The following is a 24,251-nucleotide window of genomic DNA, read 5'->3' on the forward strand; positions in this document are numbered from 1 at the left end:
AGCAAGAAAGCCGGGGCAGCGTGTTCCGGGTTTAAACAAGACGCTCCTCTCATCACACCAAAAACCTGCGGCGTTCCTCCTGTTGGAAGTGTCACGCTGGAGCAAACTTCAACACTAGCAGGTTTCTACTTACCAGCTTTTCAATTTAAAAAAATAAAAAAAAGGAAAGAAAAATAAGAGGACATGCTCAGTGCGACACCACCGCGCCACCCTCTTAGCATCCTCACCACGCATGCGCCCGGATGCCCCGCCCTCCCCCGCCCGCACCAATCGCAGTTCCCGCTACTCCCCGCCCCTTTCCCGACAGGATGTTGCTTTAGCTGGGCCGGATGTTGTTGTGAGTCCGAGAGACACGTGAGACTCTGCTACGTCATCACCAGGCACGCGCGGGGGAACATGGCGGCGGCGGGCGTTGTGAGCGGGAAGGTGAGTAACGGCACCGGCTGGCGAGGGTGCCCTTGGCCGGTGGCCTGCGGCTGCTGGACGGTCGCTGCGGGGGAAGCGGGCCGCGTCGGCGTCGGAGGCCGCCGGTGGCTGACGGCGACAGGGCTGGGCGGGGTGTCAGCTGTTCCGCCCGAGTGCTGGGTGAGCCCGGTGTGAGACAGTTCCTGCTGCCAGGCCTCGCAGGCCTCCGCACTGCCGTCCCGCTCTGGCCCGCGGGCAGCGCGGAGGCTTTTCATCTTGTCACCCCCTCGGGGACAGCTGGATCCGTCCCGTCCACCCCCGGCGACTGGTTCTTCCGACTCCAAAGCCTTTTGTAGCAGCCTCCGAGGCGCCACCCTGGCTTGACTGTCTTCGTTTCGATGAAAGGCATTTGATAGTCATCATCCAGGGGATCCGGCCGGGAGCTCGCTCTGCAGCGGTGTTCTCCGAGCTCGGGAGTCCTGTTCGCTAATGACCCAGTTACTTTGACGGCTGTGAGCAGGACGGAGGGAGCTAGCGATTGACACCGTCGTCAATCCCAGGCCCAGCTAGTAAAGCATTCGTTAGAACATGTATTTCCTAGACATGTTCGGGGCGTTTCTGTGGGGGTGTTTTGTCATGCTGTTTTGCAGAGACTTGTCAGTGACACCCTCCTGGTGTGTTGGGAGCTAGCTTTAGGTGCGGAGGAGATTTAAAACAAAACAACAAAAACCATGCATTGCCAGTTTAGATTCAGAGGGAGAGCCTTTACCTGTCTAGGGTTATCTGCTTCATGACATGCACCTGGCGGCATTTCCCGGTGCAGTTATTTCGCAAACGTCCCTGACGGACTGCTAATGACTCAGAGAACACTAAGGTCTGTTTACTTGTTGCAGATAGCTTCCTCTGCCCCTTCAACTTCATATAGTCGGTTTTGAATTATGTGGCCGCGTTTGTGGAGTAGCAGATTACGTTGTGGGATAACAAATACTGGCCTTATCTTCGCTGTTGATATAAATTGTGACCTTGGAAAACTGGATAATTAAGACTTCCCTGTTCCTTGTCCTTTTTTATCTGCAGAATGGAAGGGATGCCAGGCGTCTGATACTGGAGTGCTTAGGAGTACACAAAGCAGAACAAACAAGAATGCACATATGCACATAGTCTTGCCCTTTCAAATAATAAGTTGGACATCTTATTAGGGTTTACTTACATTACATTCTGCATTTTGGTTGTGGTTTTCTGTAATGTTCTCTGTTGTAAAGAGAAGTTTCCTTGATGAGAGGTAAAGACTACACTTACGGTGGGTACATGCACAAATGTTTATATTAGATTATTGTTAGGGATTATGCTGGTTTAATAAAATGGTGATTGTAGGTTCTCCTTCAAGATGAGTATGTTACTAGCCTTAGGTAGTTGGCAAGGTTTCCCCTATCTGGCATGATTTCCCTCTCGAGTGGAAAAATGTGGTAAGGTATTATCTAAGGTGTGTGACTTTTGTTTATGATACATTTAACTCTGTGAAGCTGTGATTCTTGACAGTCTAAAACACCTGATGGTCCTAATAAAGAGTTTAACAGCTAGGTAGGAACAAGGAAGGGCGCATGGCTGGCAGGCAGAGAGGATAAATAGGAGAAATGAAGAGAAAGAGAGAATGAAAGAGGTCATGGGGGGGCAGCCACCCACAGAGTGAGAGGGAAAGTAAGATATGCAGAAGTAAGAAAGATAAAAGAAGGAAGTTAGACGGGTTAATTTAAGATAAGAAAAGCTGGGTAGACGCAAGACAACCTAAGGCCAGGTATTCATTATAAGCCTTCAAATGTGAGTTATTTGGGAACTGGGTGGTGGGCCCCCAAGAGAGCTAAAAGACTAAAGAATACAAAACAGAAAAATATCTGTATCTGGCTCTCTCATTCACTTGACAGGGTCTGTTATAGTGTAGGTGGCCTTGAACTTGCTAGGTAGTGAGGGTGTCTTTGAACATTGGATTTCCCTACCTTCTCATCTCAAATTCTGGGATTCCGAGTCACCATGCCAGGTTTACGTGGTCATTGGGACAGAATCCTTTGCTCTGTGTATACTGGGCATTCCACCAGCGCACCAGCAAAGAATATTTTTAGTATCTAGTAGATTTTCCTGGAAATTCTTTTCCTTAGATGAAATCATGTACCATGATAGTTAACTAGGGTCTTACAGAAATATGCCCTTTAAGTTTTTATGGTGTTTTTTGGTTAACAAACATTTGAATACCAGATATTTTTCTGGGATCTTTGCATGTAAGGGCAATTAAACATGGATTTTGCTTTGTTTTATCTCCTTGGTTTATTGAGACACTATCTTGTAGTAAGTACATCTGGTCTTGAACAAGGCTTAGCCTGCTTTCATCTCCCGGTACTGGGATTACTATTGTGTCTCATACTGGATTGTATTGTTTAAAAATTTTAAGCCACATTTCATTTAGTGTTGTGTGTATGGGGCATGATGCAGCATGTGTGTGGAGGTCAGATAACGGTTTTCAGGAGTCACAACTTGAAGGAATGATGCGGGAGTCTGTGGGGTTGATCTGGTGCCCTGCTTTTGGGGCCTTTCCTTTTTGTACACTAATATATAAGTAATCGCCAATTGAAGAGAAACCATTCACTGAGTCATTTGATAACTCCTCAGGCTGCTAATTTATTTTTGTCTCCTGTTCATAAGCCACAGACCTGCCTTTCATTGAGACTTGCCATATTTCTTTGTCTCAGTGGTTCACTCAGCATCTCCAACTGTACCTCAGTAAATGACCTCCCGATGTCCCAACTGTGTCATTGACTTTTCTTCCCTTCGCCTCCCAAAATCAAGTCACAAAGTCCTATAATTTTGATTTCCTAAATATCTTCTGGCCACCTGCCTTTCCTCATTTCTACCACCGTGACTTAGTTGATGGTGCTACGAATCTCTCCACTTGGATTATTGCAGCTGTTCATTATTGGCCCGTTAGACAACATACTGTCTTACAAAAGGCAAGGCAGACTGTAGATACTCCCATTAGAGCCTTAGTGGTCTAGTTCCTTAGCTGGCATTGGAGAAATGACTGAAAATGTCTTCTCACTCCAGAAACTGAAATCCGGCTCTTGTAAACCAGACAAGGCGGAATGGGCAGTGGGTAAAGAGTCTGACAAATGTGCTCCTTTGGAGGATTGTCAGAAATTGTTTGTTGAGAGGAGGGTAATAGTGTTTGAGAAACAGTATTCACATAGAAAAACATACTAGGTTTTCAGGGCAGAGGCAGAAAGATCATGTCAGGAAGTATAATGTCACCAAAGAAGAGGAGGGTAGAGCCCAAAGGGATTTCAACTGCATTGATGTAATCAGATGTATAGTTTATACAGATGGATTGTAGAGCTACCTATTACACGCCTCATATGGGTAAGTAGAGGGTGACTAGATTGGAAGAATGTACGTAAGCAAATGACTTCAGATAAGGTGAGGGGCCCGTGTCACAGAAAGACTGACAGGTTATAGTGTATCCAGGGATACACTATACACTTTCAGGGGAAAGACTGGTTGGGATAGCTGGTGAGAGTAGCTGGCAATATATGAAGAGCAGGTTAATGCAGAACCGAACAGTTTAAGATGCTTGTGGCTATGGCCCTGAGATAACGATTAGGCGCTTAGATGTTTAGTAGTGGAGCATAGCAACAAATCTGAACTTCTGGTGGCTTTCCGTGGGGACACTTTCTGTAACTAAAAGCTTAAATTGTTTTCTGTAAGCCAAATAGCTTTTCGATAAACTGAATTTTTGAAGCCCTTTTTGATTGTAGACTAGTTAATAAAATTCACATAGTTGCTAAAATGGATGTTACGCAGTAGCTGTTGATTCCATATTTGGAGAGATTTAGGGCAAGAATTGTACCTTAATCTTATTAGTGAGAATTTTAGTTGAATACTTTTCATTAATCTTTAGTTTTGAAAGTATTTGGTGGCAATATAAATAGCCCACTTCCGTGCTGTGCATGTTCTCTTTCCAGCTTTGTTAGAGCACAGGTTTAAATTCAGTAATGCAAAAACGCATCTATTTCTGTCTGCCAAGTTGAATTCATTTGCGTTGTCTCATTTTTTTCTCTTTAATTTTAACTTTTGTTGCTAAATTAAGGTCAGCAAATTTGTTATAAAACATTGCTAAAGTCCCTCAGAACTCCTTTGTTTATTTATCGTTATCCTCCTCAACATCATTTGAGGCAGCAGCAGCTCATGAAAACCAGGCTTGGCCTTGAACTCACAGAGATCCACCTGCTTCTGCTGGGATTAAAGGTGTGTGCCCACTAGCACCTGGCTCGAAAACAATTTTTTTAAAAGTATCTTTATACATTGTTTATAACTGTTTGTACCTTTGGAGCAGTTAGACTGTTTTGAGTAGATTGTATCTTTTTATATTGTCAGAAGCCCCACTTGGTGGCTCAAGCCTGTGGTCTCAGCTGGTCAGGAAGCTGAGGCAGGGGAAGCACAAGGTCACCTGGGCTGTAGATAAGAGTTGAAGGTTGGCCTGATGATGAACTGAAGCTCTGACTCGAAAAGGGTTGGGGATCTAGTTTATGGGCAGCACAGAGCTTTGTAAATGCTGGATTGCCACACTGCGGGTTCGTGGAATTCAGTGTAGAGGTGCTTAAATTTGGTGGCAGTAAGATTTCTGAACATTCATGACTGAAAATTCAGAGTCAAATATGAGGGTCTGTGGGGGTGGCTCAGTGGTGAGTGTATTGCTCTTCAAGAGTACGTGAGTTCGGTTCCTAGCACCCATGGGTAGCTCACCGCTATCTAGAACTCCAGTTTTAGGTTATGGAATGCTCTTTTCTGGACTCCTTGGGCTATTTGCATATACATAATTGTAAAAATCAAATCTGTAACAAATCCAAGATATTCCTGCAGTGCTAGTGGATGTTGCTTTATGGACTTCACTGTAGCTTTGGTTCTGAAGATCATGTGCACTTTGCAATGCACATGCCATCATGCTGAGAGCAGTGGTGCTGAGTTCTACTTGAAGCACTTGCATGGTAAGACTTGCAAGGTTTTTACTGTCTGTCCAGTTTTCTGCTTTTATAGAAACAGCTTAATGATAAAAATGAAGACAGTATTTTTCTATCATTCTTTAGCATATATGAAATTAATGTTTCTTGGATTGCATTGAGTTAGAAGATTGATACTTAAGGACAAGTTTCATAAAAAATTGTTAGTGAATTTTGGCTTGATTAGGACAGAATTTCTAACAATTTCTGAAATGTCCCTCCCTCATCTGCCATTTGATACTATGTAGTTATATGAACTGATGACAGCATTGATAATTATAAAATTAAAGTGATCAGCTCTGTCCTGAGATACTATACATTTAACCAAGACTGAATTCTGTTTTTACATTTCTTTTTATTACAGTTATTTGTTTATTGAGAGAGTACACTAGTGTATGTATGTGTGTATGTATGGGTGCAAGCTTGCATGGCAGACATGTAGAGGTCTGAGAACAATTTTTAGAGTTTGTTCTGTCCTTCATCGATGTGGGTCCTGGGGATTGAACTTGGATTGTTAGGCTTGGCAGCTAGTGGTTTACCTTAATAAGTCATGTCATTGGCCCACATTATGAGATTTATTTATTTATTGTGTAGGGGTGTGTGTGTGTGTGTGTGTGTGTGTATTGGAGGGGAATGCATGCCACAATACTTGTGTGGAGGCCAGAGGACATTTGGGAGTTCTTTCTTCCTACCCTGTGGGTTTTGATTATTGAACTTGGGTTATCATGTTTGGTGGCAAGTGCGTTTAACCTGTTGAGCCATTTCACTTGCCCGTGATTGTACTCTTTATGTAAATAATCATACACCTTTATTTCATTAGCATGCAAATTATTTTCATTTTTAATAAATGGTAAAATTAAATGCATATCGAAGTTGTTTTAAAGTGAATTTTTTTTTTTATGATTTCTTATCAAGCAATGTTTGATTTCTACACCTTTGTACCTGGAGCTGTGCCGTGTAAGATTCCTCAAGTGAAAAAGGATTGAAAGAGGAAACAGTTTGAGATGCCCTGGACTGTCATGTTTAAGATCCTGGATTGAAGTCTGTAGCTCTCGCACACACAGACACACCCATCCATCCACCCACCCCAAAAAACAAAACCCCAAAACCAATTCTCCAAATCCTAGAGTAAATTTTGGCATGCCAGGTACACTGGGAAAGCGACTTAATCGAGTGATCTTCCTATTCACCTGTCTGGCATTAATGCTTAGTCTGTTGAACTGAGTTTGCAGTCAGTGTAGCCCCTAAAACAGGTAAATCTGAATGCCCTTGATCCTTAACTTGGCTCCTTGTGGACACACTTAATTCCCAGTTACTCAGGGGTGTGGTTTTAAGCTTTCATTAAAAAAAAAAAAAAAATTGTGTTGAGTGTGGATCAGATCTTTAAACATTTTTTAACATATTTAAAAATTTTATGTGTATGAGTGTTTTGCTTGCATGTATGTATATGTACCACATGCATGCCTAGTGCCACAGAAATTAGAAGTCATCAGATCCTTTGGAACTAGAGTGAGGATGATTGTGAGCCACCACTTAACTGCTGGGAACTGAACCCTGGTCCTCAGTAATGTCAGCAAGTGTTCTTTACCATTGAGCCATCTTTATAGCCCCCTGCCTCTTAACTGAAATACAAATACCATGTATTTATTCTTATATTGGTTTTTATAGTGTAAAACAATAGTCATTAACCTGTTATTATGTCTGTCTCCGTCCGTCCGTCCATCCATCCATCCATCCATTATGAAGTGTAGTTGACAGATACCAGGCTGAATGTATTTAGGGTGTGTAGTTAGTAACTTTGGATAGGTGTACACAGTAAATCTCTGAACATCAATCAAGACAGTGGCATTTCTTCCACTAGCACAGTTACTATGGTAACTCATTGTGGTCTGTCACTCTGTTCATCTGCACATTTTCATAGGTATCGTTTTACACATCTCCAGGTAGTATGGAACTTCCAGCTGCACCACAGCTTTGCTAACACCCAGTTTTTTAAATTACAGCTGTTCTAATAGGCACACAAAAGTATTTCATTTGTTGTTTTAGTTTGCATTATAGTGATCAAAATATTGTTCACAATTTTTTTCTTGTGCTTATTTGCCATCCTTGTGTTACTTTAATATTTTAAACTTTGTTCTTTTTTTATACTACTTTTTTTTACTACTGAGTTTTGAGAGTTTTGTTTGTTTTTTGGAGACAGGGTTTCTCTGTGTGTCCCTGGCTGTCCTGGAACTCATTCTGTAGACCAGGTTAGCCTCTGCCTCCTGAGTTGTGGGATTAAAGGTCTGTGACACTACTGCCTGGAGAGAGTTCTTTTTATGTTCAGAATACAACTCCTTTTGATAAAAGTTCACTGGATATGATGTTGTCTCAAGTGAGGTTTTTATAGTATCTTGAACATAGGGAATGCATTTATAATAGTACTTATAATATCATTCCCTCCTAATTTTGTGTCATTTTGGGGGACATTTTTGATCTCATATAGTTGAAATTTGTATAGATTTGTTTAATATGCATATGCACTGTGAGGTTGGAGTGATAAACCTGTGCTCTAAATAATAAATTATCATTTCCTTAAAAGCATATCGAAACACTATTCAAAGTAATGATTAACCAAAGATATGATGTGAAAAGCACTGTGGTTGGACAGGATGTTAAAGTTCAGATGGAGTGACTAGGCCAGATTGTTAACTCACTGCTGCATTGACTTATAATCTAAACACTTTAGAAGTTGAATTTCAGTCTGGAGCAGCATCCTTTTTGCATCTGGGATCTCTAACTTTACTTGAGTAGAAATAACTTCAAGGCATAACATAAAAAAAGGAAATTCTAGGAGTTTGAAGTTACAGATTTTCTTGGGTGGGAGCTGGGGGTGTGGTTCAGTTGTTAAAAGCACAGGACCTTGGTTTGGTTTCCAGCAGTCACACATTAAAAGCTAAATTAGAAACTTTTTGGATTTCAGCTTATCAGTGTAAAAAAACAAGGTGAACTGAGTGATTGTATGTAATTCCAGAGACTGGTTTCTCTAGGCAAGCAATGTGGGACATTTCTAGTCCTTCCTTCCCTCCGTCCCTCCTCCGTCCCTCGACCCTCCCTCCCTCCCTTCCTTCCTTCCATTTCTGAGGCAGGATTTCTCTGTGTAGCTTTGGAGCCTGTCCTGGAACTAGCTAGCTCTTGTAGACCAGGCTGGTCTCGAACCACAGAGATCCATCTGCCTCTGCCTCCCAGGTGCTGGGATTAAAGGCGTGCTCCACCACCACCCAGCTGTTTTGTTTTGTTTTTTAAATTTTAGTTTCTCTGTGTGAGGGTGCATATATGTATCAACTGTGTGCTTAGTGCCCTCAGGACACAAGATGTCAGATGCCGTGGAACTGGAGTTACAGATAGTTATGAGCCTCATGTGGGTGCTGAGAACTGAATCTCCATCCCTTCAAGAGCAACTGTGGTAGAATATTATTCTAAGGTGTGTGACTGTTGTTTATGCTGCATTTGTTTCACTCTGTGCCACCACACCCATCTGAATTTCTGTCTCTTAAGAGCTTCATGGCATTGAGTTCCTTAACCTCTGCCCAAGCTTCTTCCTTCAGGAAGATGAAATTATCAGTACCATTTTTCATAGCCCTGTTGTGATCAAATGATTTACATATGATGCTTTAAAAACAGTGATTGCACTTAATATGCAATTCACTAAAGCACTAGAACTTCTGTGCCTATTCCTATAGGAAAACCATTGGGCAGTGGCAACACACACTTTTAATCACAGCACTTGAGAGGCAGAGGCAGGTGGAGGCCAGCCTGGTCTACAAAAACAAGTTCCAGGACAACCAGGGCTGTTAATACAGACAAGTTGTTACCCTGTCTTGAAAAACAGCTAACAAGAAGAAATAAACTAAAAAGAAAAAAGAAAAAAAAAAAGAAGAAAGAAAAACAGGTAAAACTGGGCCTGGGGTTGCAGGTCATTACCAATATGAAGGTCACTAAGGCAGGAGGATCATGAATTCTAGCCTAAACTAGAAGTAGTGAATTTGGAACCAGCTCAGACTACATTATATATAGACTAATTCACAGAAATGATATTACTCTGTGAAGTGAATATAATGATATTATTATAATTTATTATTATAATTAATATAATTATATTAATATATAATATATTAATATATATATATTAATTATATATATAATTATATATAATAAGTATATATAATTATACATTATATTATATTATTATATAATAAGTATATATAAGTATATATATAATAAGTATATATAATTATATATAATATATAATATAATATAATATATAATATATAAGTATGTACAAGTATATATATAAGTATATATATAATTACATTATATAATATACATGTATAATGTATTTGTGAATACATTATATAATGTATATGTGAATATAATGATATTACTCTGTGAAGCTGTGATTCTTTGCTTGTCTAAAACACCTGATCTAATAAAGAGTTGACTGGCCAATATTGATGCAGGAACAAGGATGGGTGGGGATGGCAGGCAGAGAGTATAAATAGGAGAACTGAGGAAAGAGGAGGAGCAAGAGAAGAAGAGGCTAAGCCATCTGTCAAGCCTTCCAGTGGTTTCTTTAGACAATAGTAATTGAGTTTGATGGTGGGAAGGAAGGTGTCAGGATATCTGGAAGTCACTACTTTTGGTGTGGATATGATGCAGAGTACAGTTGCCAAACAGTTCGTGCCTTCAGTTTGTTTATGGACTGGGGATGGAGATTATAGTATCTATTATGACTGGTTGGGGTTAACTGTGGGAATGTGAGATCACAATACTTAGAAAAGAAAGTACTTTTCAATTTAGAAAGTACTTTTCAATTAAAACTGCCATCACTTTGTTTTTTATGTGAAGTAAATTATAAACAGAATGCAAATAATTTTTTTCTGTGCTGTCTTACCAAATATAGCTGCCTTGCATGTAATCTGTGCACATTTTCTATACTTTATTGTAATAACATTACAGTAGAATTTCAGGTATGCTATATTGTTTAGGAGATAGTAAAGGAAAATGTGTACGTATTTAATACAGATGTATCTTTGTGGTAGAATTTTTCAAGGTTTGTGACTTTTGTGTATGATGTATTTAACTCTGTGAAGCTGTGATTCTTTGCCTGCCTAAAACACCTGATGGTCCTAATAAAGAGCTGAATGGCCAATATTGAGGCAGGAACAAGGATAGGTGAGGCTGGCAGGTAGAAAGTATAACTAGAAGGAGAAATGAGGAAACAAAGGAGGAACAAGAGGAGAGGAGGAGGTCAGGGGCCAGCCACCCAGCTACACAGCAATCCATGGAGTAAAATTTACAGAAAAGAGAATAGGAAAAGCCCGGAGGCAAAAGGTAGATAGGATAATTTAAGATAAGAAAAGCTGGCTAGAAACAAGCCAAGCTAAGGTCAGACATTCATAACTAAGAATAAGTCTCCATGTGTGATTCATTTGGGAGCTGGGTGACGGCCCCCCCCCAAAGAGATAAAACATCTTACTACACATCTTTTTTTTGTATTAAGTATTTTTAAGTCTGTTTGGGTTCTGACTGGTTGAATTCAGAGAATGTAAAATCCACAGAGATGAGGCTTCATACACCTTACAGCTACAAATTAGTCAATAATTTCATTCTATTTGCCATTTCAGTAAGACTTAAGTAATCTCTAGAAGTTAAAGTTACACCTTTGAAATTAGAAAGCTAAACATGACTGTCTTCTATAGACAGAACAAATACAGTTTAGGATTTTGAGTTTTGGGACATGTTTTTTTCTGTTAAGAAAAGCACTGCAGAGGAGCTAGGCATGGTGGTGTGTCAGAGGAGCAACAGGTGACAACTGTTGTTCTTGGTGTGTCAGAGGCATGGTCATGTCAGAGGAGCAACAGGTGGCAACTGAAGTTCTTGGTGTGGCCCACTAGGAAGCAACTCTCTGATGGGTGAATTTGGGTTAGGCAAGACTTGCTTGGGACTGCAGACCCCAGAATCTGCTATGTCTTTACATGCTTGTTACTGCAATATTTCTCTTGTATCTAGCGGTGTGAGTGGTGGTGAGCTCTCTACTGCCTTTAATAGTGTGTTTATCTCTTGGAAGCACCCCACTCTACTGGGCATTTTTATCTGTGCATTGTCAAGATGACGACCCTTCCCTAAGCTGTACTGTCTAAATTGATAATAACAGAACGATAATAACAGAATGCAGTCACATTGTAATCCCTCTGTTGCCTGAAAAACTTTGTGCGGATATATAAGCTGTAGGGGAAAAAAAAGTGTAAGTATGAAGAAGGAAACCAACAAGAGTGTGGGTGTCTTTCCCCCAAACCCCTTCAGAGAGAAAAGTTTAGCTTATGCCAACCACATGAATTCCTTCTAAAGCCCCGTGCTGCTAGAGCCTGCTCCACCCTCCCACCAAGACAGTAGTACTCGTGTGTACCTGCATTTGCAGCACTTGGGAGGCAGAGGCAGTTTATCACTGTCTTATTTTTTTCCATCTACATTGATTAAAAGTTCTGCTGGGTATAGAAGTCAGGGTCAGCATCTGTGGTCTCTTAAAGTCTGCAGCACATCTGTCCAGGTCCTTCTGGCTTTTAACCTCTCCTAAGAAGTGAGGTATAATTCAAATAGTCTGCCTTTTTATGTTACTTGGCACTTTTCCCTTGCTGCTTTTAATGTCCTTTCTTTGTTTAGTGCTGTGATTATTATAGGCTGAGGGGGACTTTGTTTTCTAGTCTGGTCTATTTGGTGTTCTCTATGCTTCTTGTACCTACATAGGCATTTCTTTCTTTTAGTTAGGGAAGTTTTCTTTTACAGTTTTGTTTAAAATGTTTTCTGTGCTTTTGACCTTGGTTGGTTTTTCTCTTCCCCCAATCGCTTTCCTTCCTCTATACCTATTATTGATTTGGTCTTTTCATAGTGTGCCAGATTTCCTGGATGTTTTGTGTCTGGAGTTTTGTAGATTTAACATTTTCTTTGATGTATCCATTTCTTCTATTGTGTTTTCTGTCTTCCATCTCTTGTATTCTTTTGGTGATGCTTGCTTTGTGGTTCCTGTTCAAGTTCCTAAATTTTTTATTTCCAGATTTCCTTCAGTTGGGTTTTCTTTATTGATTCTGTTTCCACATTCACATCCTGAACTGTTTTATTCATTTCTTTCCATTATTTGTGTTTTCATAGATTTCTTTTTTAAATATTTTATTTATTTAATATGTATACAACATTCTGCTTCCATGTATATCTGCACACCAGAAGAGGGCACCAGATCTCATAATGGATGGTTGTGAGACACCACGTAGTTGTTGGGAATTGAACTCAGGACCTCTGGAAGAGCAGTCGGCACTCTTAACCTCTGAGCCATCTCTCCAGCCCCTTCATAGATTTCTTTAAGGGATTTATTTCCTCTTTAAGGACCTCCATCATAGTCATAAAAGCTGTTTTAAGGTTTTTTTTTTTTTTTTTTTCCTTGTGCTTCAGCTACGTTGGAATTCTCAGGGACTGTTTTGGTAGGGTTGCTGGGCTCTGTTGGAGACATTGCCTTAGCTGTTACTGATTGTGGTTTTGTTGGCATATAGGCATCTGGGATTGGGAAAATTTTAGTTCTAGGTATTGATATCAGTCTTGTCTTTGTTGGTGTGTTTTGTTCCTTTGTTTCTGTTTCCTCTCTGGTTCTTAAAGAGTGTGGTGGCTTTGTGTTGCCTGGTGGGAAATTCTTCTCAGGTCCTGATGGGTATGACCATTGGGTGTTCCAGGTAAAATGTGTTTCTGGGTATTGGGAGCTGAGGAATGGGAATGGACTGGGAATGGTGTTGAGGGGGCCCACAGGAAGGAAAGAGAGCAGGGTGTTCCACCAGGATCTGCTTAGTGCCCTGGGAATGGGGCATAGAGGACAGGCCATAGCAGAAGGTCTGCTACAGAGCTGGTGTGATAGAATATTATTTTTAGGTGTGTGACTTTTATGCTACATTTGTTTAACTCTGTGAAGCTGTGATTTTTTTTTTTTGTATTTTTACTTTTTTTGGTCTGTTTAAAACATTTGATGGCCTAATATAAGAGCTGAACAGCCAATAGTGAGGCAGGAACAAGGATAGGCAGAGAATATATATAGAAGTAGAACTGAGGAAGAGAGGAGCAACACGAGAATAAGGGAAGGAGGATGTCAGGGACCAGCCACACAGCCACACAGCAAGACACAGAGTAAGTAAGAAGGAAGGAAGGGGATATAGGAATAGAAAAGGAAAAGCTGAAAGGCAAAAGATAAATGGGATAAGTTAAGAAAAGCTGGCAAGAAACAAGCCAAGCTAAGGCTGTGCATTCCTAAGAATAAGCCTCCGTGAGTGATTTATTTGGGAGCTGGATTGGATTTGTAGGAATGGAGGGTGAAGATCTGCAGTTAGCCTATTTGCTTCTATGATCAGAGTGGCCTGTGGGTTTCCAGTTAGTGTCTGCTGGAGTTGGGGGCTGGGACAAAGCTATGGGTGTGTTTGTATGGGGGGTGAGTTTGAGGGGAAGATCTGTGTGATCACTGGAGATGGGGCAGTGGTAAGGCCTGGAAATACTCTTTAAAATTCCCACACCGTTCCCTGTGTTATAAAAGAGTACCAACATGATCTTTTATAAGAATATGGCACTATAGGAATACATAGAAAGTACCTGTTCCCTGTATTTCATTGTTGATTCTTTAGGATATTTTCACATGGATTTTCAGTTTGAACTAAATGTTCACTTAAATTTTTAAAATATTGGTGTTATTAGTCTTGATGGTTGGAAATAGAACCGAGGGTTTTGTGCTCACTAGGCAAGCACTGTATCACTGGTGTTACCTCAGTTCCAGACTACATATGGGTGAATTTACATATTTTTAGATAAGACTGTGATTTTTTTTTTACCAATCTGAAAAACAAAAATCATGTGTATTGAAACAAATTTCCTTCTAATTTATCTATGTTTGTAGTTTCCTTAAGTCTGTATGGTTGAACATTCCTAATCTGAAACTCCAGAATCTAAAATGTCTCCAAATCTAAAATGTTTTCAGTGCTTGGAGGTGACACTCCAAGTTGTATACCCTGACTTCCCCTGTCTGGGAGCAGGTCAAGATGCAAATCTATGACATTATCTGCAGGCTGTGTATATGGTACATATATATAAAACACAAAGGAATGCATGAGTATTCAGGAATCTGACATACTTCTTGTCCCAATCATCCTGTGGTATATTTGTATTTGAGGTAATCAGACCTGCAACAGGTATTATAAGAAAACACTTTGGGGACTGGAGAGATGGCTCAGCAGTTAAGAGCTGCTCTTCTGGAGAACTCAGGTTGAATTCCCAGCATGTACATGGTTCACAATTGTCTGCAACCCCAATTCCAGGGGGATCTGATGCCATCTTGTAGCTTCCACAGGTACCAGCTATGCAAATGGTACACAGACACACATGCAAGCAAAACATCCATACACATAAAAAATTTAAAAAGTGAAAAAGAAAGCATCTCAGGTATTTTTAAGAAATGTTGAGATAAAAGTATGGCTAGAGCTGGTGCTCGTTTAGTAAAGTACTTGTCATGCCAGCATGAGTTCAGATGTGAGCATCCAAGTGAGATGAACCTGTGTTAGAGAGCAGTGGATCGGTTCTGAGAATGGAGAGAAGATATGTGCGTGAGTGCATGTACACACACACACACACAAAAAAAAAAAAAGGAGAAAAAGTGTAATTATAATCTTGGTTTTGCTCTTCCAGATTATATATGAACAAGAAGGGGTATATATTCACTCATCTTGCGGAAAGGTCAATGACCAAGACAACTTAATTTCAGGAATATTACGTGTTTTAGAAAAGGTAAGTTTCTGGTAAATGACTTATTTAACAGTAGTTTATGACAGTGGTTCTCTTTGGGATTCTGAAGGAGAGTCTGAACGTCACATGTAAGACACTGTATTTGAACAGTGGTTGTAAATTTGACATCGAAATAATGTTAGAAACAAAATACCTTAGGTACACCAATAAATATCATGAAATGTTTTAAATGTGTATGTAAAGGTGGGCATGTTGGTGCACACCTTTAATCCAACCCAGCATTTGGGAGGCAGAAGCAGGTGGATCTTAGTGATTTTAAGGCCAGCCTGGTCTGTAATACTGAGTTCTAAGACAGCCAGGACCCCAGAGAGATCCTGTTTCACTAAAAAAAAAGGGGGGGCGGGGAGGGAAGAGTAGGGAGGTATGTAGACATAGTAATAGAAATTTTTTTGTTTTGTTTTGTTTTTTCCAGACAGGGTTTCTCTGTGTAGCTTTGGAGCCTATCCTGACACTCGCTCTGTAGACCAGGCTGGCCTCTAACTCATAGAGCTCCGCCTACCTCTGCTTCCTGAGTACTGGGATTAAAGGTGTGTGTCACCAACGCCGGCTAATACAAATTTTTTATAATAAAAATAATTAGAAATAAGTTTCCATAACAATTATTAAATAATGGTAATGTCAGCATGTGTAAAATACTAACATTTAAGGGCCTAAAATTTTATTTTGCATTTAGAAATAAAAATGGATTAAGAACATAATATATTGCTGGGCGGTGGTGGCGCACACCTTTAATCCCAGCACTCGGGAAGCAGAGGCAGGCGGATCTCTGAGTTCAAGACCAACCTGGTTTACAAGAGCTAGTTCCAGGACAGCCTCCAAAGCCATAGAGAAACCCTGTCTTGAAATATCAAAAACAAACAAACAAACAAAAAACCCCCATAATATATTGATAAATTCTAAATGTAATTCATGGTTTCTTTCTTCAGGATGCTCAAGTTATATTGATGAATTGTAAATATATTTCATGATTTCTTTATGTAGGATGCTGAAGTAATAGTGGACTGGAGACCATTGGATGACACATTAGATTCTTCTAGTATTCTGTATGCTGGAAAGGTATGTAAAAAATACACTAAGAATGCTGTGTGTTTTCTGTGTGTGTGTGTGTGTGTGTGTGTGTGTGTGTGTGTGTGTGTGTGTGTGTAAGCAAGCATGTAGGCATTCATGTGTCTTGTTTACCACACTGTCCTAATGCCCTCCACATCACCCTCTCCCTTTTGTGCTGGGACTTTTTGTTCCCCACGGTAGTCTCTTTTTCTGTTTGCCAGTCACATGTATTTTTCCCTCTCCTCTCCATCTTTTAAGATCCCCTACCCTGATATCTTCTCTAGTTACCATAGAATTTTCTAGGTAGACCACCAGGCTTGTTTTGAACTTGCTTAGGCCTTTTGCTTCTGCCTCTCAAGCACTAGGATTACAGGCTTCTTGCCACCACACCCAACATAAAAATGATCTTTATTTTTAATTTTGTACAATCTGTTTGCATGACTCCTTTGTTAGCCCTCTGTGTTTTATTTGGACTCTGTCTTTTATTTAGACACTTGTCTTGGAGGGTTCTGTACTGTTGGCCTCCTATTAATAGCAGGTGCCCCATTGAGATTATCCATGAGATTATGCTCCTTTTCATTATGGCTAGGCCTGCTAATAGTGAGATTCTTCTCTTTGTGTATAGCTAGTCTGTTCTCAGGTGGGAATCCCTAATGTCAGTTCCTATTATCTTTCATGGAGCTACCTTACTTTATCAGAACAGAAGTTATAGATCCCTGCCCAGAAAAGTCAAGCTGGGATGTTAGTGTTTGGACAACTGAATTGAACAAGAGACCTGGGAGTCTTGCTACCGTTATTATCTACATGGACTTCCAGTTAAGCCTCTTTTCCTCAATGCACCTGGTTTCTCATAGTCCATAGACACTCTGTGTTAAATCTTCTAATGAATAGACCTTTAGCCATAGGGCTGGCAAGATAGCTCCATAGGTAAGGGCACTTCCTGCCAAGCCTGACCACCTGAAACCTACATGTGGGAGAAGAGAACTGGCTCACAAAAGTTGTTCTCTTGCTTCCATATGTGACAGTAGTTGTACATAACAGTCATGGCACACTTACACAAAGTTTTAAAAAGTATGAAACAAAAAAATTTTAGTCTTCTGGAGTTAATTTTTCTACTTATTAAAAATTTTAAATTTTATTTGTGTGTGTATGTGTATGTGTGTATGTATGTAAGTGTGCCTGCTTGTCTGTGCATGTACTACATGCGTGCAATGACTGGAGGCAGAAGAGGGTGTCAGATCCTTTGAACTTAGAGTTACAAGTGTTGGTAACTATCCAATGTGGGTGCTGAACCTGGGTCTTCTGTAAGAGTAGTACAAGTCCTCTCTCCACCAATTCTCCTATTTATAGCTTAGACTTTATCCTAATGTCTCTAATTTTTTAAAAAACATGATCTGCCATTTCTGAGCCTGTTCGTTTGTAGGGGAAGGCCAACGTTGAGAAGAGGTGTGGGTGGGGTAATTCTGAGAGTGGTTCTTACCCCTCCTCATTACCAGGCTATGGTCAGAGAGATGGCAGTGGGGGAAATATGGGGTTGTTGGATGAATCAAAAGAGCTTTCTGAACTGGGCTTAGTAGTGTGCCTATAATAGGAGGCTGAGGCAGAAGCATCTCTGAGTTCAAGGCCAGCCTGGACCACATAGGGAAAGAAAACTAAAAGGCAACCAAACAAAGCCTCAAAGATAGCTCTCTGAAAATGACATTTGAGGTCGAACCTGGAAGAAGAAAACCACTCTAATTGTAGCTTCATATGGTCCCCTTCTTTTTAGTTGGCTGCCGTTAATCCTTGTGACTCAGTGGTTTCATCCTTCTCCTAGCTACTTCCTTCTCCCCCTCTAACAAAAGTTACACTGGACATGTATGAGTCTTTTTCAACATAGAGTTATTTACTGGCTCAGAACCTTTTCCTTCCTCCACTCTGGTTAGTGGATCTTCTAGACTTTTATCTGTGGTAGAACACTTATGTGTGTTAATTTGTAAGCTACATTTGTTCTTTTATACACAGTTTTGTAACTTGTTGCATTTATGTTTATGTGTTTAATAAATAGCCATGCTTTTCTTTAATATGGGGACAACTCATAAATGTCTTCTTAGGCAATAGCACTTTGTGGGAACATCATAGGATAGATATGGACACAAACCTAGATGATACACATCAGTCATCTGATATGTCCTCTTGATGTGATCAAGAGACATGATACCAGTGTATGGATGATGAAACTGGTGTGACACAGTATAGTGCTATATCATATAATATAGTATAAAAACTCAGTGTAAGTAGACTATCTTTGTCATTAGAGTATGCATAGTATATAAACGTGTAAGCAGTGCACATAGCTGTTTTCATTGTCACAGATATACCCATAGTTTATTGTGCTATGCTTTCTGTGACTAGCTGCATGTGGTAGGTTTATGTACACTGGCATTATCACATGCATCAGAGCACTGCCTGTAACACAGTATTAGACTGCTGCTAAGCTGTTGAATAACAGTAGTTTTCCAGTTCCATTCAAATCTTATGGAGTCTTTGTCATATATATGATGGCTGTTTACTTAAAAGTCATTGTTACACATGACTACAAATTATAAGTAAATTTGAATATGTATCAACCTTTAGTTCTAGTCCAGTATTTAATTGGCCACCCCTTAATTACTTTCTCTTCTATTGATATATGTTTTAACTTTTAAAAGTTCAGCTAAGTTGCCCTCCTGCAGTCAGAACTAGGAAACACTATTGCCAGCAATGTAAGACAGTCCATTTTCTCAAACTTTTTTATATTTGAAACTGTCTTTTAAAAATAGGACAAAAATTACCGGGCGTTGGTGGTGTACACTTTTAATCTCAGCACTTGGGAGGCAGAGGCAGGTGGATCTCTGTGAGTTCGAGGCCAGCCTGGTCTCCAGAGCGAGTGCCAGGATAGGCTCCAAAGCTACACAGAGAAACCCTGTCTCGAAAAACAAAAACAAACAAAAAGGACAAAAATAAAATCTTATTTTTGACTTTTCCTTATCTCTCCTGAAGTTGGAAATTATTTTATTTCAGTATTTTGCTCTTTTATGTGTATGGGTGTTTTGTTGGCATGTATGTCTGTGTACCACATGTATACCTGGTACTCAGGGAGTTGAGAAGAGGATTGGTTCACTGTGGAACTGGAGTTAACAGATGTGTGAGCTGACAGGTAGATGCTGGGAATGGGAACCCTGGTCCCTCTGAAAGAACAAGCACTCTTAACCATTGAGGCTTCTTTCTAGTCTTTGACTTCCTTGTTCATGCCGTGTGTTTATTTTCTTACTTTTTTACATTTCATTACTGTGTGTCTGTGTGTGTCTGTCTACTTGCAGATGCATGTGGAGGTCAGAGGAGAACCTGTGGGAATAAGTTCTCTTCTTTCATCATGCACATTTTGGGAATTGAACTCAAATTGCCAGGCTTGGCAGCAAAAGCCTTTTTACATACTCTTGCATCTCACCAGCTCCCATTTGTTTGCTTTTCTGTTTTGCATGAAATGGATAGTTTTGTTGTCTGGGTATTTCTCTTTTGCTTGTGATGGTTAGACTCTGTCTCACTTTAACTTATGTATATTGTCCTTTGTAAAGAAATACATGTTTGGTTTTACTGTTTAAAAGCAAATGTTCTGTAGAGCTGTAAGTCTTAGATATGTTGCTTTTAGCTAATTTTTATTGTCAGAAAATATGTAAGTTTTGACTCAAGTAAATCACTATAGTTATTTTATTTTTCCATAAATCTTAAAGTCTGGAAATTGGTGGCTTTTTGCCTTTTGCTTTCCTTTCTTTTAGTAAAATGGCTGCTGTACTTTTAGACATCACAACTCCATGCAAAACAGGACAATGAAGAATTGAGGTGAAACTTGGTTTGAAAGCCGAACCCTACAGAAGCCTGAGTTGGCTTTTGAACATATTTTTTTGGCATCTTTAACTGCAAAGAGAGTGATAAAGATAAGCAAGGGGAAGCTGGCATTCTTGCTGTCTGCTGCAGCTTTTGGATGCCATTTTACAGGGGCTAAGATATTACACACTGGCATGGACTAGCTTCAGTCTTAAATATTTATGTTACTGTTTCAGGATTCCAGCTCAGTTGTAGAGTGGACCCAGGCCCCAAAAGAAAGAGCTCATCGAGGATCAGAACACCAGACCAGTTATGAAGCAGAGTGGGACATGGTTAATACAGTGTCATTTAAAAAGAAACCACATACCAATGGAGGTATGAATCTTTTTTTTTTTTTTTTTTTTTTTTTTTTGAGAGACAGGCTTTCTCTGTGTGCCTTTGGAGGCTGTCCTAGCACTCCCTCTTGTAGACCAGGCTGGCCTCAAACTCAGAGATCACCTGCCTCTGCCTCCCGAGTGATGGGGTTAAAGGTGTGTGCCACCACTACCTTGCAAATCATTGCAATCTTAAACTGAACAGAAATGCAAAGAAATGCTTTAGTGTTCTCAGTCAGGAAGGATGATCTTACACTTCAGTATGTATGTATAACTAATTTTTTCCTGTTTATATTTTCTGGTTATTTTGTTGCTGTAACTTCAAAAGAGGATTTAAAGATACTTGTTCTATTTTTTAGTTACGAATAGTAAAATGAACACTTAAAAAAGTAACTGTGATAAATCCTGAGTGAAGTAAGTGTACACCTGAGCTCAGCAGTGAGAACCTGAAGCAGGAGGATCCTGAGTTCAAGGGCAACCTGGCTCCATCATTAGTTTCAGGTTAGCCTGGACAGTGTGGCAAGACCCTGTCTCAAAAACAAAACAGCACTCTATACATGCTTTTCTGAGTGTTTTCAAAATCATGTTATTTCATCCTGAGGCACCAGGGGGAGATGGAGTATACTACTAAACTTTACTGTGATGACTTTAGTATTGTGACTTTTTTGTAGCTCATTTCAGTCTTCTGCATATATGTTCAGTAACTATTCCGCTTTGTATATTTGTATCTATTGTGTAGTGACTGTAGATAGAGCCAAGATAACAGTTTGATATTGTACATGCTAGTTCACATCAGAAAATAGCACATATTCCTTAGAATTCATGTATTGTACTAAATATAATCTAACTAGTTTATATGTGATATGATCAAATTATTTGTGATCACTTGTTAAAAAGTTGAGTATAGAAATACTTATAATGTCAGGTATTTCTTGTTTTATAGTATTGATTCCTTTGTGATTTGTAATAAAAGAATATTTTCTTTTTTTAATGATTTTGGCCTGAATTTAAAAATCCATCTTTATTCACTCAATAGGATAGCAACATTTTTGTAGCATGTATTGTTTACATGCTGTTGTATACAACACTATTGATAATTAAAGTAGATTTTAATGTGTGACCTGTGGAATCATTCTTATATACAGAAGGTACACTTCATTCTTAATCAATTCTAGGAAATAATTGCAATGGAGTAGTAAATAGTATCTTATAAGCTTTGCTACTAGGTATATAATACCCAGGCAGGTAGGTTTTTGGGGGGATGGGGAGATAAGGGAAGACATTTAGGCATTGAATTTTAATGCAAGGAGAGGGTCTCCCCAGGATCAGTGTGAAGGGTCAGAGATTTTTGAAATTGGCCTATAAGATGATGATTGACTTCTTTATGGTTGTGATTGGTGCATGAGAAATGCTTTTGCTCTTGTTGCTTAATGCTGTTAAAGTCTTGAAATGAATAATGGCAGGCCATGAGAATGAGCAAGTTTGCAGAATGCTCTAAGTATTACATAGATGAGACACACAATCTGGTAATAAAGATCTCTTTAAGATTTTGGGAAGATTAGTTTATAAAAATAAAGTCAGACTTGAGCTGGGGCAGCAGTGTTTTCCAGAAGGTCTTTAGGTGGTATTAATGTGTGGTCCAGGTTGAGAATTGGTAGCTCTGTAGCTGAGCCAAAAACCACTGTTGTGATTTGTTCATAGTGGCTTATGGAGTGAGGAGGCTTTGTTTTACAGTCGTGAAACGTTAGGGAAATAACTTTTATCAATGCATTCAATTATGCAAACTGAGTTTCTTATGACACTTTTATCCCTGTGTGTGCTTTCACCTCCTTTCCCCTGGTCTTTTCCTAAGGAAATACCTTCTTTTCCTTTCTTTTCTTCTTCCATCTTTATCTAGGGTCTCATTATGTATCCCTGGCTGGTCTGGCACTATCAGATCTGCCTGCCTCTGCCTTCCCAGTGCTGAGATGAAAGATGTGTGCCACCATGCCTGTCTAAAGAAATAATTTCTTTTTGCCTGTTTTTTCTTTTTTCAGTTTCTTTTTTTTGTATGTGTGTTTTATTTTGTTTTTCAAGATGAGGTTTCTCTGTAGCTTTTCAAGCCTGTCCTGGAACTTGCTCTGTAGACAAGTCTGGCCTCGAACTAACAGAAATCTGCTGGGATTAAAGGTGTGTGCCACCACTGCTGGGCTAAGAAATAATTTCTAAGAAATTGAATTTCTTGGGAGTATTTTAATATTTTATATAAGTGCTTCTAGAGATTTTTATTTTACTCATTTCACACTTAGCTTTTACATTTTTTACTTTGTGCTTCCCCCCCATGATTTATAAAGGAAAATTATGGCACACCTTTAAAAGTGGTTTATCGAGCTCATTTAACTTGGGATTTCTTTGTTTTTGTGTCCTGGAACTGGCTCTGGAGACCAGGCTGGCCTTAAACTCACAGAGGTTCATCTGCCTCTGCCTCCCAAGCCCTGGGATTAAAGGTGTGCGCCACCAATACCTGGCTTGGGATTTCTTAAGACCATTTATTGTTCTACTTCAAGTACTTTGCTTTTGTAACAGTTAACAGTGTTTTGAAACTGTTTAATTCCAGAAAAACAAATTTTCATGTTCTGGCTAGAACTTTTTGACTCTTTACTTTCCCATCTTAATGTGTTCGAGGTAGTTAACATGATCATTGGAACTAATGTTTGTTTGCTTTGTGTTATTTAACCTTTAAAGAGAAAGGCATTTCAAATTAAGTCTCGGCTTCTCTCAAGTTTTCTTTTGTAATCATTTCTATCAAGTTAGCTGTTGATTGCAGATGTACATGCAGACTGCTATATGTTGATGTGGTGTCTGACTTTTCTTGCATTTATTGAGCATGCTTTCGATTACCTCATGTGTTGTAGCCACTTCTCTAGTACTGGAGAGTATCTGGAAACAAAGCTTCTGTTCTGCCCCTTCCCCTTATTTTTATCTCTTGAGATAGGGTTTCTCTCTTTTTTCGCCCCTCTTCATCTCCCTCTCCCACCCCCACCTCCTTTGGAACCCCCACCCTTCACCCTGGCTTTCCTGGAACTTGCTGTTTAGACCTTGCTGGTATCAAACTCTTCAGATACACCTGCCTCTGAAAAGGTGTGTGCTGCCATGCCTGGCCTAAGGAAATAATTTCTAAGAGTTGAATTTCCTACATATTTTTATGTAATATTTTAAATATTTTGTATTAAGTCCATATTCTCTTTAAGCTTGTATTTTAATGGAAAGACTTGTAGAATTATTAACTTGTAATAGTTATCATCTTTGTCAGCTTTAAAAGGGGAAATGTGTGAGGCACCTTTTTTAAGTCATCTCTTTCATCAAGGGTAAATCTGTTTGCTTTTAAAATGCAAACTGCATGTATTACATAAGCTTCATAAGGTTTAATTGCAGCTTTAATGCAATTGATACAATTGTATGTGTTTTTCTTTTTATTAGAAAGAAAATTATTTTACATGTCATTCACAGGTCCCTCTCCCTCCCCTCCTCCTTTGCCCCCCTCCCCCCCCCAACTAACATCCTACCTGTCACATACCCTTCTGCTCCCAAAGGAGGGTGAGGCCTTCCATAGGGGGTCTTCAAAGTCTGTCTTATTCTTTGGGATAGGGCTTAGTTTTTATTTTTCTTTGATTGTGTATCTAATTCATCATTA

The 24,251-nt window shown here is 39.6% G+C and overlaps 1 protein-coding gene across 1 annotated transcript in view; it reads left to right on the top strand.

The window, feature by feature from the left end:
- The first annotated feature begins 300 nt into the window (after nucleotides 1–300).
- Nucleotides 301–24,251, top strand: part of Tbc1d15 (TBC1 domain family member 15) — a 51,826-nt gene continuing 27,875 nt past the window's right edge. The window contains exons 1-4 of the mRNA XM_027392394.2: nucleotides 301–426; nucleotides 15,195–15,293; nucleotides 16,293–16,367; nucleotides 20,441–20,579. Coding sequence (XP_027248195.1) covers nucleotides 397–426; nucleotides 15,195–15,293; nucleotides 16,293–16,367; nucleotides 20,441–20,579 — 343 coding nt within the window. The 5' untranslated portion in view covers nucleotides 301–396. The remainder of the gene's footprint in view (nucleotides 427–15,194; nucleotides 15,294–16,292; nucleotides 16,368–20,440; nucleotides 20,580–24,251) is intronic.

Source organism: Cricetulus griseus (assembly GCF_003668045.3).
Source record: "Cricetulus griseus strain 17A/GY chromosome 1 unlocalized genomic scaffold, alternate assembly CriGri-PICRH-1.0 chr1_0, whole genome shotgun sequence".
Lineage (NCBI taxonomy): Eukaryota > Metazoa > Chordata > Mammalia > Rodentia > Cricetidae > Cricetulus > Cricetulus griseus.